A 17,242-nucleotide genomic window follows, 5' to 3' on the forward strand; every position below is an offset into this window, starting at 1 on the left:
TGGATGGATTCCACTCATTCTCTCTTTCTGCACCATAGTGAGACATTTCATACACATACTATTGTGACAGCCTGGTTGGGTTTGGACCCCAGAGCAGAGACAAGACACCGGAGTATATATACAACAAAGAGTTTATTACCAACGTTATCAAAAAACACAAAGGGGGCAGTGGAGGCAGGAGGCTGGCTGGCTCGCAACAAACATACCGGTCTACATGGAGGCACGGAGGCACCAGAGCAAACAAAAGGGCAGGTGGAGAGACTCACCAAAACCTGCCAACACAAAAAGCACGAGTGAGAACAAGATCTCAAAAAACACACAAAGTACACACTATACGATCTAGATGTCAGCTCTACCCAAGGAAACGGCCAGTCACGCCCTCCTGCCACACACACGTCCTGCAGAAATAGGGGAGAAAACATGGACATGGAAGGCCACCAAAAGCGTTGGTGTAGAAAGGCTAGGGTACGATGGAAACCCAGATGACAAGCGACCTTGGAGGCGTGTCCCCACTGGAGCACTGGGGATCTGACAGGAGGAGGCAGGTACAGTCGATCCGTTGGACAGCCTTCGGGAGTCGGATGATCCACTTGGACCTCCTGGACCACCCTATCAATTTCCCACCTGGCTGCTCCCACCACACAGGACGACGGTAGGATTGTTTCGACAGCGGTCTCTTGAGCTGGAGAGGCAAATTGGCACGAGAGGGCGTCTGGTTTCACATTCCGGGTGCCTGGCCGGTGGGTGAGGGTGTAGTTGAATAGTCAAAGGAACAGGGCCCACCGAGCTTGCCGTGAGTTCAGCCTGCGGGCAAAGTGAAGGTAGGACAGGTTCTTGTGGTCAGTCCAAACAATAAACGGATGAGTAGTACCCTCCAACCAATGCCTCCACTCCTGGAGCGCCAGCACGACCGCCAACAGTTCACGGTTCCCCACATCATAATTTTTCTCTGCCGGGGTGAGCTGGCGGGAGAAAAAGGCACAGGGATGCAGCTTCTGGTCGGAGGTGGAACGCTGAGATAGGACCGCCCCAACACCAGAGTCTGAGGCATCCACCATGGATACCATGCAAGCGCCACCTGCCCATCACCACCTACCTGTATCTATCTAATCATTTACACCCATTCATACACCGATGGCACAGCCTTCTGGAGCAACTCGGGGTTAAGTGTCTTTCCCAAGGATACATCGACATGGACTGCCGGAGCCAGGGATCGAACCGCCGATCGTCTGATTGGAGGACCCTGCTCTCCACTGAGCGACAGTCGCCACATGAGCCACAGTCGCCACAAGGACACATGGAACTCACACTTCTCGGCCTTAGACAGAAAACAAATCTGATTAGCATGTCACGCAAGACATCATTAATGAGTGCCTGACACACAGCAGGAGCATTAGTTAACCCATAAGGCATAACAAGATATTCAAAATGACCCAGAGGAGTGTTAAATGCAGTCTTCCATTCGTCCCCCTCCTTAATCCTAACCAGATGGTAGGCGTTGCGGAGGTCCAACTTGGAGAAGACGGTGGCTTGATAAAGGGAGCCGAAGGCAGAGTCTATGAGTGGCAAGGGGTATTTATTCTTAACAGTAATGTCATTAAGACCCCTGTAGTCAATACAGGGGCGGAGAGTCTTGTCCTTCTTTTCAACAAAGAAGAAGCCTGCCCCCACTGGTGAGGAGGAGGGACGAATAAGCCCAGCAGCGAGAGAGTCAGAAATGTAAGTCTCCCTGGCCTCCTTCTCAGACCTGGAGAGGTTATACAGTTTGCTAGATGGAAGGGGGGAGCCAGGGAGCAGGTCTATACCGCAATCATAATATTTTAATCATTAAGCAAAGCATTCAGCCCTGAGTTGACTCTCCAGAGAGTGAACTGATTAGTTCTGTCCTTGACAGAGTCTTATACAGTGTCATTGCCTTTTTAATCTGTAAACTTGTCCCCGTTTCCTTTGATCTGTAGGTGCGCCAAGCTTTTTCTTATCACAACCACCTTTCCTTAAATAACATCTTTCTGTCGTTTTTTAATGCCTACAGTCCTTGCATAATATCTCTCTGCCTTTTCTGATTGGGGAATGGCGACCTTTTCATGTGTCCCTCTTCTTGGCATAACATCGCTCTATCTCTGCTAATTGGAGTTGGAAAGTCCCTGACTCAGCATGCTTCACAGCTGTGCTTCTGCCTGCATTATCTTTGTTGCATGGCTGTATGTTTTTTTTTTTTCTAAACCTTTGGTTATTTACGAAATCAAACAGTTTATACGTTAAACCATTCAAACCACTGTATATTCACACTTATTTCAGTATGCAGAAGTCATATATGTAAATGTTAAACATTTAGGGATATTCAAAAACTTAGATTTAATCAATAGTGGTAGTCTATTAAGATTAAATCAAACTCCAACATTTGCTCCTTCAATGCCACTCTGAACGGTGGAAGACCCTGATATTTTTCCGTAGGATGCACATCAGCTGGGCTAAATCAATGTGTTCCTCTTCTCCTACCTCCTTGTGCTGGGACTTTAGTGCTCTCATCTCCTGCCTGATGTTGTGGATCCTGACCACTCTTTGGTTGTTTTGAGTAAGATGCTCCGAACCGTTCTGCTGCGATGCTGACAATAATTGTTACTTTCAATCTCTGACAGTTGAGAGATTTTCTGACAATTCATCAATTAATTTTGGGCCAGATTACATTATTTTCTACTTTGGATTTTAGTTTTTTCTTTGAATGTTTTAAATCCCTAACCCAATCACCTTTATCATTTTCTTTCTCTCTTATTTTAATCATTTAATCAGTTGAAATGATCCCTGGCATTATAAATAAAAGGGAAACAGGCAGGGAAGGCTTTTTTTCTGTTTATTTCATTGAATTTATAATAAACAAAAACAACTGTTTTTATGTTAAGTTGTTACACTTTTTCACACATTCATATTGAAATCAGAGGTTTTAACATGTATTAAAGATCCTACATACTAATTTGTCTCATATCTGCAGTGAATCAGCAATGTTGGGAAAAAAAAAATCAATCAATCAATTCTTGTGTGAGAAAGAATCTGTGAGCCTGTACCACTGAAACATAAAATTCATAAAATGTTTGTAATACTCTATAATAACCATAATATTAACCTTCCATATAGACACATTTTAATTTGACTTTAGTTATGTCCTGTTGGAAAAATGGTTATAGTCCAAATATATAATTTCTTAACACAATACATCACACTGTGGTTCATTTAAAAACATCTTTCACTGCAGTGTTTAGTCTTCATCCAGAATGTATCTAAACCTACTTCTACCTCAAAATCTACATGAGGGTTATATGAGGTTAAAATATTAATTTATTTAAGTAAACATACAAAACAGAAACTACCAGTCCTATTTGAAAAAACAACAGACACCAAAGAATGTCAGCATTGATATTTTCGGTGAAAAAGATATTAAAGGAATGTTAACAATTAAAATAATGTGAAATATAACATTCAAACTAAGGTTGATGATTAGATCCCTACTCCCCAAAACAGAACCAGCTGTAAGTGCTTGTACATGGTAATGATAATCTACATGTTTGATTCACTGTGAGCACGTTTGTCATTTTCAAAATCACTATCCTGGGAGATGAGCTTGTAGGGTTTCTTCCTCTCCTTCTCCTCCAGCACTGAGTTTCCCATCTCCACGTCTTTGCTGCGGAGCTCATGTCGAGACAGGAACTCCACAATGCCGGCTCCGATGGAATCCCCCAAGACATTGGTTGTGGTACGCAGACGGTCCCTACACTCCAGCATGAACAAAGACAATATAAGGGCAATTAATAATAACAATAATAATAATAATAATAATAATAATAATACATTTTATTTGTATAGCGCTTTTAATGGTACTCAAAGGCACTTTACATGGTAAAGACAGAAACAATCAAATAAATAACAATGTAAACAAGGCAGAGAGATGACGTGGGCAAGTGGGACTAAGTGGGCAAACATGCTTGGTAAACGGTTTACTGGAGCTAAATTTGAGGGCAGAGTTGCTTTTTATTCATTTAGTTGTATGCAACTGAAATAAGGTAAGATTGTTATAAAAAACTTTGGGAAATACAATAATTTATGAAACTGGAGCCAGCAGGCTATTAGCTTAGTTTAGCATAGAGACTTCAAACAGATAGCTTTGCCAGCACTTCCAAAGCTCAACGATGAAAATGTTATATCTTGATATATCTAACTTTTATCGTAAATTTGTAAAATGAATAAGTAAAAAAGTGAAAAATGGCGGGTTATGGCGTTTTATGGCAGGTTATGTACTGGAATATTTCTTTGCTGGGTGCAGTGACTTCCTGAAATCTGCCCCTGGTCAACAAAAAGGTTTCTATTACTTTGTTACACCAAGGCATAACTTTTAGTAATGAGAGCTGTATCTAAAATCTTAAAGCCTTTATGCCAGAGGTGAAGCTAAGATGGACAACTAGCCTGACTGGACCAGACTAGTCTCAAGGAAAGTGTCTATGGTAATTTAGGCCAGACTTACTTAAACCTCCTTTATGAAACATAATTTTCTAAAAAATAAGCCTGGTTTGCTGATATTCTTGCTTTATAAAACCCAGCTGCAGCTTTAGAAAATACAGGCTTTTATTCATTAAACACTATATTATACTTCTGGGCCTGTCGTTGTGTGGGAAGGCTTTGACAGACAGTCATATTTGGTCCATTCCAGTCAAAGGAGAGATGGGTATTTTTCTTATTACCCCAGTTAGCTGAGTAATTTAAGGGAAGGGTATTCTAATTGAAATGATTAATTTGGGAAACCTAATTATGTTTCTATGTTAAAACTCATTGCAAAAATATTCAATACAAAAGGGAAGATGTAGAACAAGACTCTGGGGAGAGAGAAGTATGTCACTAGTTGGTAGTAGATAAAGATCTGCTTTTGACCTTTAAGATTACAGAGATGATTCATGTAGGGATGCAAGTAAAAGTTACAGCACTTCACACAGCCACGTGTCACACTTATGTTTGAGTGGATGCAATAATGGATTACTGTTCACATGTTCATGATCCAGGAAGCCACTCACAGAAACCAATCAACCGCAATGATGAGAGTGATGTCATCAGTAGGAAGTCCAACAGAGGTCAGTACAATCACCATGGTGACCAGGCCTGCCTGGGGGATGCCAGCAGCTCCAATACTGGCTGCAGTTGCTGTAATACTAGATTGAAGAGAAGCATACACAGATGAAACAATGCTGGGATTTTTTGCTTTTTTTCCCCTGACATGATTGATAACAGCATAAGCATAATCAATGATCCTCCTCTTTTTCCTACCTGATGGTAATGATCTGACCAAAGTTCATCTCCATATTGTTGACCTGGGCAATGAAGATGGCTGCCAGTGCCTCATACAGAGCTGTTCCATCCATGTTGATGGTGGCACCCACAGGCAGCACAAAACGTGTGATTCGCTTGTCAATTTTGTTGTTCTCCTCCAGACATTTAAAGGTGACAGGGAGGGTGGCTGAGCTGAGAGATGAAAGAATGGAAGCAGGTTAAAAAAAGTTCAAGGAAACAGTCTTACATGTTGGAAAGTATCCTTCAGAGGGGAAAATTCTGATTCACTTTGCTTGAAACGGTGCATTCAGTTCACTTTTTTCTTGGTTCACTTTTTTTCAAGGCTAAGCAATTACATCTCATGCATTGCACTTCATCATGAAGACTACTGTGCGTCAGTAAGTAACCATATCATCAGTCTAGAAGTGTTCAGTACATGAACGAACACATCTTTAACAGGAAATCTTCAAACTGAACTGACTAGACTGAAACACCATTCAAACGGAAAAAAATTAAAGATTGGACGGACTACCTACTCGTCTGCCTACCTACCTGGCTTTGGCGGGAGGCTTAAAGTGAAGGACTATGAGTGTTGCTGACTTGGATACGTTATCTAGTGTTGCTAGCTACGTTCGTTGTAAAAGAGTTAGAAACACTGGGCTGGGTTTTTATTTCATTCACTGTCTTTAGATAAATGTAGGCTACTTAGTTACTTTCCACCACTGCCTATAAGAACTGTTAATAGCTTAGTGGCCGACTAATTTACAGCAGAGCTATGACTGTCGCTGTCTCTGTGGCATTCATGGCAATTCAGTAAGCTTTTAAGCAGAAAGTAACCTACATGTATCATGGCTGAACTGACAATAGTGATCCAGATATGGAGCTTTTTTTTCTATCTTTAGTCAAGAGCGAGTTCTTTAATCTTTAGAGCATTACTTATTGATTTAATTTCATATTTTGTAATGCTCTCCTTCTAAACCCTGTCCTCACAAACACAAACAAACCCTGCTTGTGCTTGGATTACTGCTCAAACTGTATGCTTGCATTCAGATATATTGTCTCTTGCACAGATTTCTTGCGTTCCAGCGTTCCAGCAGTTTGAGTGTGAAGACAGGGTTTTGAGGGAGAGCATTACAAAATCTGAAGTGAAATCCATAGTCATGCTCTTAAATTGAAAGCCCATGCTCTTGAATAAAGATAAGAATAGATCTCCATATCCAGTCAGCAGTGAGGAGCTCCACTAAAAGCTGATTCAGTCAGTGATGGTGATTCAGTATAGTCAGCTCCGTATAAAGATTTGGTGTTAAAGATTTGCTTGTACATGTACTGAATACCTCTAATATGCTTGCTTGCCATCAAACTCATGATCACACATTAACATTGTTAATAATGATTGTGAGGAATCATAAACAGTAATCAATTAACAAAAAAAAGACAGTCTCTTAATATATGTAGCCTTAAATACATGATATTCATTATTAAGTTTAAAATTTTAAACACCTTTTTTATGATACGTAAAAGGATGTATTTTATATTGTAGAACAAAAAGTTAAAATCTCTTCAGCTTGTATTAGGCACAGACCTTATTTCAGTCATCTAACCAAAAACACATTTGGAAAACACACTGATTTCCAGATGAGGGAACCCAAAGTGCACATGCTGACTCATTTCTCGGTTTAGGACTCATTACTGGATCTCTCTATATTATTACACAATCCAACAGCTGCATGAAACTCAAAATCACTTTTTGTCTGGCTGTCAAAAAGTGATCTTTCAAAGTAAAGTTCTCGCTCTCTCAAAATCTGCACGCCCCCCTCCTGACATCTAGCTTCATTCCCCAACCACATATTTGTTTCAAGCCATTCACAGCATTTACACAATTAAAGAAATGCTCCTTCGGTGACACCACAATCCACCACAAAGTGAGTAAAACTAACTTTAGCAGCTAATGCTACTTCTGGCCCCCAAGCCATGCCCTCTTTAATTTGCAGGGACAGTACAGGGCTATTGAAACAAACAAGGAAACAGTAAAGAAGAAAAATGTGATAAATAAGTGGATCAAATTTTGGCCCTGTCCTAAACCGCTCCAGATCCACCCCACGGCTCAACCGGAGATGCCCTCTGTTCTTCCTAGTGTTAATATTGTCTCCCCAACTTAGTTGTCTCCTTTATGTCTTTTACAAACTAGGGGACCGTACCACAAGGCCAGTTCAACATACCCAGGGTGTAATTAATGTAATGAGGGAAGGACAGAGGATGTCGCATGTGTACAGATTGTAAAGCCCTCTGAGGCAAATTTGTAATTTGTGATTCTGGGCTATACAAAATAAACTGAATTGAATTGAATTAATTTGGTTATCTGTCTTAACTAACCTTAACAACCGCAAGCCCGCTAAACAGTCACACAAAGCTGGTTGTCAACTCGGTAAATCATCCAGAGTTTCTCTATCTGGCTGTGAGAGCATTCACAGAAAGGGGCGAGGTTCGCATTAAATTAAAGTCATAATCAAGACTAAAAGTCTTCTACTCTGGTATTAGTTTCTCTGCACTGGCTCCCTGTTAAATCAAGAATAGAATTAAAAATTCTTCTCCTCACCTACAAAGTTCTAACTGGCCAGGCACCGTCTTATCTTAAGGAACTTATAGTTCCATATTACCCAACTAGAGAGCTGCGCTCAATCAATGCAGGGTTACTTGTGGTTCCTAGAGTATATAAAAGTAGGATGGGAGCCAGAGCCTTCAGTTATCAGGCTCCTCTTCTGTGGAACCAGGTTCCAGTTTCAGTCCAGGGGGCAGACACACTCACCACTTTTAAGAGTAGGCTTAAGACCTTCCTTTTTGATAGCACTTATAGTTGGGGCTGGTTCTGGTTTGCCTTGGTCCAGCCCCTAGATATGCTGCTATATGCCTAGACAGCCGGGGGACTATCTAGGATACACTGAGCTCCTCTCTCCTCTTCTCTCCCTCCATCTTTACGCATTAATCTCCTATTTATGCACATTACTGATCTTGCTTTTTCCCGGAGTCCTTGTACTTTCTCGACTCAAAGGTTCCTATGAATCGGAGTTATATCTGGACTGTCATCGTGCCTCCTGCTGTGGCCCTGCTGACACCCACTGCTACTACCATTATTATTATTAGTCACATTACTATTATTATTCCCAGTACTATTACGCTTATTGGCTTTGCTTCTACCCTGGAGTCTTTGTGCTTTCTCGCCTCGCAGGTTTCCATAAATCGCGGCTGTACCTGGACCGTGGTCGTGCCTCTTGCTGTGGCCCTGCTGACACACACTGCTACTACCATTATTATTATTAGTCACATTACTAATACTATTCCCTATATCATTATTTTAATTCTACTATAGTCATTGCTGCTTTTATAAGTAGTCTTAATTTTTTCCTTCGTTACTCTGCTTACTACTGTGATTATATGAATCATTTATGTCATATACATTGAATGTGTTCTAACTCTGTTATGTTGTTCATTCTGTACACATGACATCTATTGCATTCTGTCCATCTTGGGAGAAGGATCCCTCCTCTGCAATCTAGTATGATCTAGTAGGACTGTAAACTCAGAATTAACCCTGAAGTTAACTCGCTTAACTCAAAATCCTACTCGTAGTACAGGCCTTAGGTCTCGCTCTCACTGTGTCAAATATCAACTCTTTAGCAGTAGCCCTCTGTGTCTGGTACCGGCACACAAGAGACCCTTTAGCATCCGTATAAGACGCACCAGGCTTTCAACTAACTCTATTGTAGACCCATCCGCTTATAGCAACGAACATAGTGTTAAGAGTGAGAAAGTCCTCCAAGGGCTGGAGGGAGGATGTGGTGGATGGGTCGAACAAATACAGGACTAAGAAGTTCAAACTTTACAAACTTACACACCTGGACGCAGCCCTCACAATGCTGATGTCAAATTAGTTTGACAATAAGACAGACACTGAAGCATACAGACATGTTTAGCAGACAAAACAGGTTTTGGGTCGTTCAAAGGCCAAGCGTGGTTCCCAGAATACTAGACTGTTTGTTTTCGGGAATGGTTGTGATTCATTTATTGAAGTGTGGTAGTGTTGGGCCTGACTCACCTGGAGGACGTCCCCAGGGCTGTTACCAAGGCTTGCAGGAGACCAGCAATGAAGATAAAAGGGTTTTGCCGAGTGATAACAAAATAAAGAGTGGGAAGAATAAGAACTCCATGTATCAGTAAGCCAATGATAACTGTGATGGTATACATGCCCAGCTGGCCACCCATCTGTGTCAGATCATCCATCTCCACAATCTTTCCTGCAATCAGGAACAGGATACCAATAGGAGCATACCTGAGAGGATGAGAGGAACAGCAAGTTATTAAAAATAAGTATGACGTAAACATTTGTTCAACACCTCTCACTGAAAGCCCAGTCTTACCACATGATGATGGCAACCAAGCGCATGATAGCTTCATTGAGGCTGTCGAAGAAATCCCTCAGGATCTGGCCCTGCTCCTTCATGCTGCCAATTATTAGACCGAAGCACATGGAGAAGACCACCAGCCCGAGAGCATTGACCCCGTTCACCTGACCCGCCACTGGGATCACCTCCTCCCGGGTGATCTCCATGACCTCTGTGGTACCATTGGTCGAGTTGAAGAGGGTGTCATTCACTGTCACAGTCACATGGACTGTTCGCTTTCCATATTTGGTTTTGAACTGGAGAATGAGAGAATTAAAGGACTTGGGTTATACTAGTGGACTTTGAATGAGTTGAAACAGACCACTGCACTAATCAGGTAGATATACTTTGAGTTAAATTAATGATGAATGACCTCCTGGCTTAACCAAATTTTCAGGTAGTTTTAATGGCCCCTTGACCTGGTACTATCAGGTCAAAAATATTCTTGAACACACACATTTGTCTATGAGCAGATACACTATTTTTTTTCAAATATATTTCCATCATTTTGCTACAGTTATTCATGGTTCCCAGAGGACAACTCTTGATGTTATAAGTGACCCAACTTTTACTTTGTTCATAATTGAAAATGGTTTATGTGTGTATCTGCATAGCCTTCAGAGGATTCATCCTCTGTAAACCACTCATTTTATACCATGAGGCCATTAGGATACTGACACATTCCTGAACTAAATACCCAATGACTACCCCCATTACTATTCTACGTCCCAATGGGGTCTAATCGCCAGAGACTCTTCACTATTCACCTCATTGTGCTCCATGTAATAAATGATTGTTCACTCTAGATGAAGAATCTCCTTATTGAAATGAACACTGTTGGGGCTAGAGGCTGCTTTTCAAAAGACGACCTATTTTAGGTCTTAATAGATAAAAGGTACTGCAAATTGATTATCAATATTCTTTGTGAACCTCACCTGCTGCGTGCAGGCTTGGACCAAGTTTGGTGGAAACATATTTCTGAAATGAGAAATCAAACAGTGAGTAGGAGATGGTGTTGGCCAGTCCCATTCAAACTTTAGGAATACTATCATTCATATATGCAGGTTACCTGATCAGGTCTAAGAAGGCATCAGCAGAATTGATTTGCTCTATCTTCTGCTGCTTTCCAAACTCCTCTTTTGATCCTTTTCCCGGGTGGATGATGAGGACGACTAGGATACCAATGAAGACTGCGATAAAGGTCGTGGTCATGTAGTAAATCACGGCTCTCATGCCCATCTTTCCTGAGGCTTTGCTGTCTAAAGCTGCCATTCCTAATGGACAGAGGGTGGAAATGCAGTTGATATTAGAGAACTAGGACATGTACTAATAATCTTTACAAAGCAATGCCCTGTTAGCACCAGTTCTGGTGGTGAAGTTTTCTCTGTCCAGTATGTCTGCTTGAATCCGTGGGCAGATTATGAATTAATTATATATCTGTGGCGGATATTATCTTTAAAGGAACACTTTGGAGTGGATTATGCTTTCACGTAATGGCAGTTGTAATTCAAAAGAAGAGCAGTCACATTGTTTGTGGAAGGGTTTCCTGGTTATGACAGAAAAGCTAATGAAGCAAAACATTTGCCATTTTTTGCTTGTGTGCTGTTTCAGCACATTGTGGCCAATATATGAGTCTTGAATAGCATTTAATGGTTTAAAAGAGAAACTCTGCATTAAATCTTGAACAAAGGAAAATCATTGTGGCATCCAGCTGTGATGTAGAGAAAAAACAGTGACAGTTCACAGCAACCGTGTTTACAAAAACTAAGACTAAGTCCTCTCTACTGGGGACTTGCTATGAGGTTTCTTGAGGTTGGCCTGTTTAGTTTAAACACTCAATCCAGATATAGGACAGAAGGTTCCACAGTTCTCCCCTTCCTCTTTTGAATTTCATGCTGTTACTGTCACTTATCCAGTCACGCTCACCATTGCTGTCGTGTATCGCCCACCAGGCCCTCTTGGTGAGTTCCTGGAGGAGCTTGACACACTAGTCTCGCACTTCCATGACGATGGCTCCGCACTCATCATGCTCGGCGACTTCAACATCCAGACTGATAAGTTAGAACCTCTGCTTTCCTTCCTCTCCTCCTTTGACCTCTACCACTCCTCTTCTCCTCCTACCCACAAGGCCGGCAACCAGCTGGATCTTATCTTCACTAGACACTGTTCTACTGCTAACCTCTCTGTCACTCCCCTCCAGCTCTCGGACCACTACTTCATGTCCTACTCCCTCTCCCTCTCCTCTCCCCCCTTACTTCCCCCACCTACCCACATGGTTTCTACCCGTAGTCATCTCCGCTCCCTCTCCCCCGCTGATCTTTCCTCTTCCGTTACCTCTGCCCTCCCTGACCCTGAATCCTTCTCTCTCCTATCCCCCGATACTGCCACTGATCTTCTCCTCTCCACCCTTTCCTCGTCTTTGGACAACCTCTGTCCCTTCACCTCCAGGCCTGCATGGCCAACTCCTCCTGCCCCATGGCTGTCGGACTCAGTGCGTACTGATAGACGGAGCCTAAGAGCGGCTGAGCGTAAATGGAGAACAGGCAAACTCCCGGAGGACCTTCTTAACTTCCAATCTCTCCTTTCCACTTTTTCCTCCTCTCTATCTACTGCTTTTCCGCTCTAAAATCCTAACCTCTGCTTCCAATCCTAAAAAACTCTTTGAAACTTTCTCTTCACTCCTCCAACCCCCACCCCCTCCTCCTACTTCCTCCCTTCTCCCTGATGATTTCGCCAACTTCTTTGACAAGAAGGTAAACGATATCAGATCCTCCTTCTCTCAGCGCCCCTCTCCCTGTCCACCCTCTCCCTCTCTACCCTCTCCAGCTCTTCCCCCTCAGCTCCCCCTTCCCTCTCCACACCCCATCTTACCCTATTTTGCTCCCCTCTCCCCTAACGAGGTCCTCGACCTTGTTACATCTAACCGCCCCACCACGTGCTCCCTTGACCCGATCCCCTCCCCTCTTCTTCAGTCTATTGCGACTGAACTCCTTCCTTTCCTCACCCACCTCATCAACACATCTCTTGTATCGGGATGCTTTCCCTCAGCTTTCAAGACTGCCAGAGTCACCCCCCTTCTGAAAAAACCACCACTTGACCCCAAGTGGTGGTCAAGAACTTCAGACCGGTTTCTCTTCTACCCTTTCTATCCAAAACACTTGAACGCGCTGTCTCTAAACAACTGTCTTCCTACCTCCACCAGAACAACCTCTTGGACCCCCACCAGTCCGGGTTCAAGGTGGGTCACTCGTCAGAGACAGCCCTCCTTGCGGTGACAGTTGCTTCACGCCGCGAGAGCGAACTCTCTCTCCTCTGTCCTGATTCTCCTGGACCTGTCAGCGGCGTTTGACACGGTGAACCACCAGATCCTCCTCTCCACCCTCGAGGGGATGGGCGTCTCAGGCTCTGCACTCTCCCTGTTTGCATCCTACCTGACAGGTCGATCCTACCAGGTGACATGGAGGGGGGCCGTGTCGGAACCACGCATGCTGACTACAGGGGTCCCACAAGGCTCAGTTCTGGGCCCCCTTCTCTTCTCGCTCTACACAACATCTCTGGGTTCTGTTATTCGCTCGCATGACTTCTCTTACCATTGTTATGCCGATGACACCCAGCTGGTCATGTCATTCCCCCCCGGTGACACCCAAGTGGAGGCACGCATTGCTGCGTGCTTGGCTGACATCTCGAAGTGGATGGCGACACACCACCTGAAGCTCAACCTGGACAAAACCGAGCTACTGTTCCTCCCGGGGAAGGGTTGCCCGCACCGAGACCTGTCCATCACCATTGATGATGCCGTGGTGACGCCAACTCGGACTGTGAGGAATCTGGGTGTGACTGTGACCAACTGTCGTTCTCAGCAAACATTGCATCGGTCACACGCTCCTGCAGATTCCTCCTCTGCAACATCAGGAGGATTCGCCCCTTCCTCACTGACGAGACGGCGCAGGTGCTCATCCAGGCTCTGGTCATCTCCCGCCTGGACTACTGCAACTCACTACTTGCCGGAGCCCCGGCGTCGGCCATCAGACCTCTGGAGCTTGTCCAGAAAGCTGCAGCTCGTCTGGTGTTCAATCGCCCCAAGTTCTCTCACACAACTTCCCTTCTCCGTTCTCTACACTGGCTCCCTGTAAGAGCTCGCATCCAGTTTAAGACTCTGGTGCTAGCCTATAGGGCAGTGAAAGGAACAGCTCCTTCCTATCTCCAGGCCATGGTCAAGCCCTACACCCCCACCAGACCACTTCGCTCTGCTGCCTCGGGGCGACTGGTTGCCCCGTTGCTCAGAGGTCCCTGCGGCCGATCGACCCGGTCACAGCTTTTTTCTGTCCTGGCCTCACAGTGGTGGAATGAACTCCCCACTGACGTCAGGACAGCAGAGTCACTGCCCATCTTTCGGCGAAGGCTGAAAACTCACCTCTTCATGAAGTACTACCCTGAGCCTTCCTCGTAGCACTTATTGCATTCGTATTAGTTTGTTGCACTTATTGTATTCGTATTAGTTTATTGCACTTATTGTATTCGTATTAGTTTGTTGCACTTATTGTATTCGTATTAGTTTGTTGCAATTATTGTTTTCGTAGTAATTTGCTTCTGCACTATACTTTTGCTCTGGTTTATGCTTTTAGATGCTTGTTTAAGAAAGGAGATGCACTTATGACTTCTGGTGACTAGTAGTTCTCTTGAATACCTATGTTGAATACACTTATTGTAAGTCGCTTTGGATAAAAGCGTCTGCTAAATGACTGTAATGTAATGCAAGGTTTCTACAATTCCCAAAATGCATGTCAGTAGAAACTGCAGATCAATACATCTGATTGATTGAGAGCTGAACACAAATATTATGCTTTGTTGTCAGTGTTGGAATAATTGAGCTATGGTGCAATATTTTTTTCCCATCCAAAAGATGAAGTTTTACATAAATCCTTCCTCTGACTTGCTTTTTATCTGTTGCAACTAAGTGGGATACTGAAAGGGAGCGTCTAAAGTCTGGACTGACTTTAGAGTTTCAGTAGGAGACTGCCTTAAAAAAGTTGAGGTCCACTGCTGCACACCATGAGAATAGACTCAGTGGTCACTTTGAGGCCACAAGGATGAAGCACCTTCTGTAATTGATCTGAACCAAGTGTTCTCTGTAAGTGAATGAGTGGGGGTCCCTTCATCACCAGGCTGGGGGTGAGGCTGGCCTCCTCAGGGGGTTGTAGACATGACCTCCCTGTGAACCACCTCATTCTCTCCCAGCAACAAGCAAGCCCAGTGTCTTATATGTTGTTACACCTTTCTGGGATGCTGTTGATCATTTCACAATAAGACAAATATTAGTTACCACAGTTGTACACAGAGCTACATAATGTTTTCTCAAAGAGTCTTTTAACCATCACGATGAAAAAAGATTTCCAACACGTTTCCTCAGTTGCATCTCCTTTTTGAAGAAATGGCATATCTCCTCACTCAATTTGTACAACATATACCAAAATGTATTATCCGTCCTGTTTGGATTTACAAAAACAGCAAAGGTTAGGAACTACAGTCACAACTGTGCAGGCTGGTATTAGCTCAAGAAGCCTCTATGTCATGTGTTTACTGTCACCTTGTCATTTTCTGCCATCAGATATCGGCCACAAACCCTCTTGTGGACAGCCTAACCAAAAGATAAGATCTGATCTTTGTCAAATCCATCTTTGCTTTTTGACTGCTGACTCACCATTTCTTATCGGATTCATTGAAACAGCAGAGGTGCAGTGTAGTGGCTGATGAGGACATGCTGCTAAAGTGACAACTGACCGATCACATGAACATACAAGACCTCTGAGGAGAAAAATGAATCATAACTCTGAGAATACAGGACAAAATGATGTCCTGTATTCACTGACAGATGCCGTACCTGTTATCAGACTGGATACCAGTAAGGGGAGAACAAGCATCTGAAGCATTCTCATTAACAGCTCTCCGGGGAAGGAGAAGTACTTCACCTCTCGATAGGTCATCTTATATGGGCGCAGTGTGAATCCCAGAACAATACCTGCAGAGAGAGTGACAGCATTATATACTGTATGTGGAGTGTTGTTAATGCAGAGGAGATACAGACTGAATGAGTGTTGAGCTTGCAGATGCATACACACCTACAATAACTGCCCCAACTGTAAAGAGCACAAAGGCATTCTTCTTAAGGAAAGCCTGGATGTCCTCTTTGGAGATCTCCTCCACTTTCCTCTTTGCCTTCATTGTACGTATGTGAACGCCTTCCCTGAGTCGCTGCATCCTGCTGTAATAAACCACAACATGTGCGTTAGTGACAATAGCAGGCCTGCCTGTAGATCACTTACCAGCAGGCTGGTAAATTTACACCAAGCAGAGGTGTCTCCAGTATTTATCAAATACATTTACAGCTTTGACAGGATAGGCTTGGATCTTTTCAAGTTTACACTTGCCTTAACCCAATAAGTGTATGTCCATATGTCCATTACTGTATTGCTATTAATAATGCTATGGCTTCCTCTGGAGTAGTGTGGCTTAAAAGAGTTGGACAGGACCACCGAAACAACTTAGAGGAAAACCTAAAACTGATATGTTCTTGAATAAATGGTCCAACACTGTGATCATATTTCAAAGTCCCCCAGTGATGACACATAAAAAATGTCTCTCTTTCCCATCTCCAGCCACCACTCACTTCAGGCCAAATACTCCCCAGTATCTTCCCAGACCTGCCATCCTCTACCTGTCCACCTGATGCCCTCAGACCTAACCACTGCTCCCAGTCACCTGACTCTCATTCACCTGCACACATTTCCTTCATCAGCCCTGGAGTACATGTATCAGCCCCTACTTGTCAGTGTGCTTCACACCATTCCATTGTAAGGCTGATTGTCCAGACAGTTGTTTTTTTCTGAGCACCCGCTGCTCTTTTTAACTGTCACCTGTGAGGACAGAGAGGATGCAGGTGCCTAGAAAACAATCGCTCGCAGCTCTTCAGTCTTTGAACTTTTCAGAAACGCGTTCTACTGTAGTTCAGCTGGAAACTTTGGTGGTGCACCCTTTCCATCTCTAGCTCAGGCTTTTGAAGACTTATTTTAACTTCAGCAGAACTTTAGAGTGTGTTTTTGCTCAGAATAAATTCTGTGGATATTGTAAAAGATTACAAAAAAGAAAAGGATCACTGCAGGGCCAGAATGAATGTGAAGAAGAATTAAAGAGTCAAATAACTCTTTAAACTTAAACTTGACAAAATCAGAACCCAGCTTTAAATTAATGTGCAGCAGCCTTTTACATTGAGCCAAAATTGATGTCATACAGTAGGAGCTGTATACATTAAATGACACTATGAAGCTGACTTTAAACTCACTGGAGGTCTAAAAGTCATTAATTTATACAGCATTCCTTCTGCTATACATTTTCTGTTTTAAGGGTCAATTCAGCCCCAATATTTTCTCTCTTGCCTCCAGTGGTTTCATGATTAGAAACCACTGGAGGCAAGAGAGAAAGAATTTCACTGTTGA

At 43.3% G+C, this 17,242-nt stretch overlaps 1 protein-coding gene across 1 annotated transcript; it reads right to left on the reverse strand.

Moving 5' to 3' along the window:
- Positions 1–3,552: 3,552 nt before the first annotated feature.
- On the reverse strand, positions 3,553–16,007 carry LOC129102146 (excitatory amino acid transporter 1-like). The gene is made up of 9 exons (XM_054612144.1): positions 15,869–16,007; positions 15,631–15,768; positions 10,819–11,023; positions 10,685–10,727; positions 9,726–10,006; positions 9,404–9,637; positions 5,308–5,502; positions 5,058–5,192; positions 3,553–3,763 (listed from the first exon to the last, which is right to left on the reverse strand). The coding sequence occupies exons 1-9, from the start codon at positions 16,005–16,007 to the stop codon at positions 3,553–3,555; spliced, it is 1,581 nt and encodes a 526-aa protein (XP_054468119.1).
- Between the last annotated feature and the right edge of the window lie 1,235 nt (positions 16,008–17,242).

The sequence above is a fragment of the Anoplopoma fimbria genome, chromosome 14, assembly GCF_027596085.1.
Source record: "Anoplopoma fimbria isolate UVic2021 breed Golden Eagle Sablefish chromosome 14, Afim_UVic_2022, whole genome shotgun sequence".
Taxonomy (NCBI): domain Eukaryota; kingdom Metazoa; phylum Chordata; class Actinopteri; order Perciformes; family Anoplopomatidae; genus Anoplopoma; species Anoplopoma fimbria.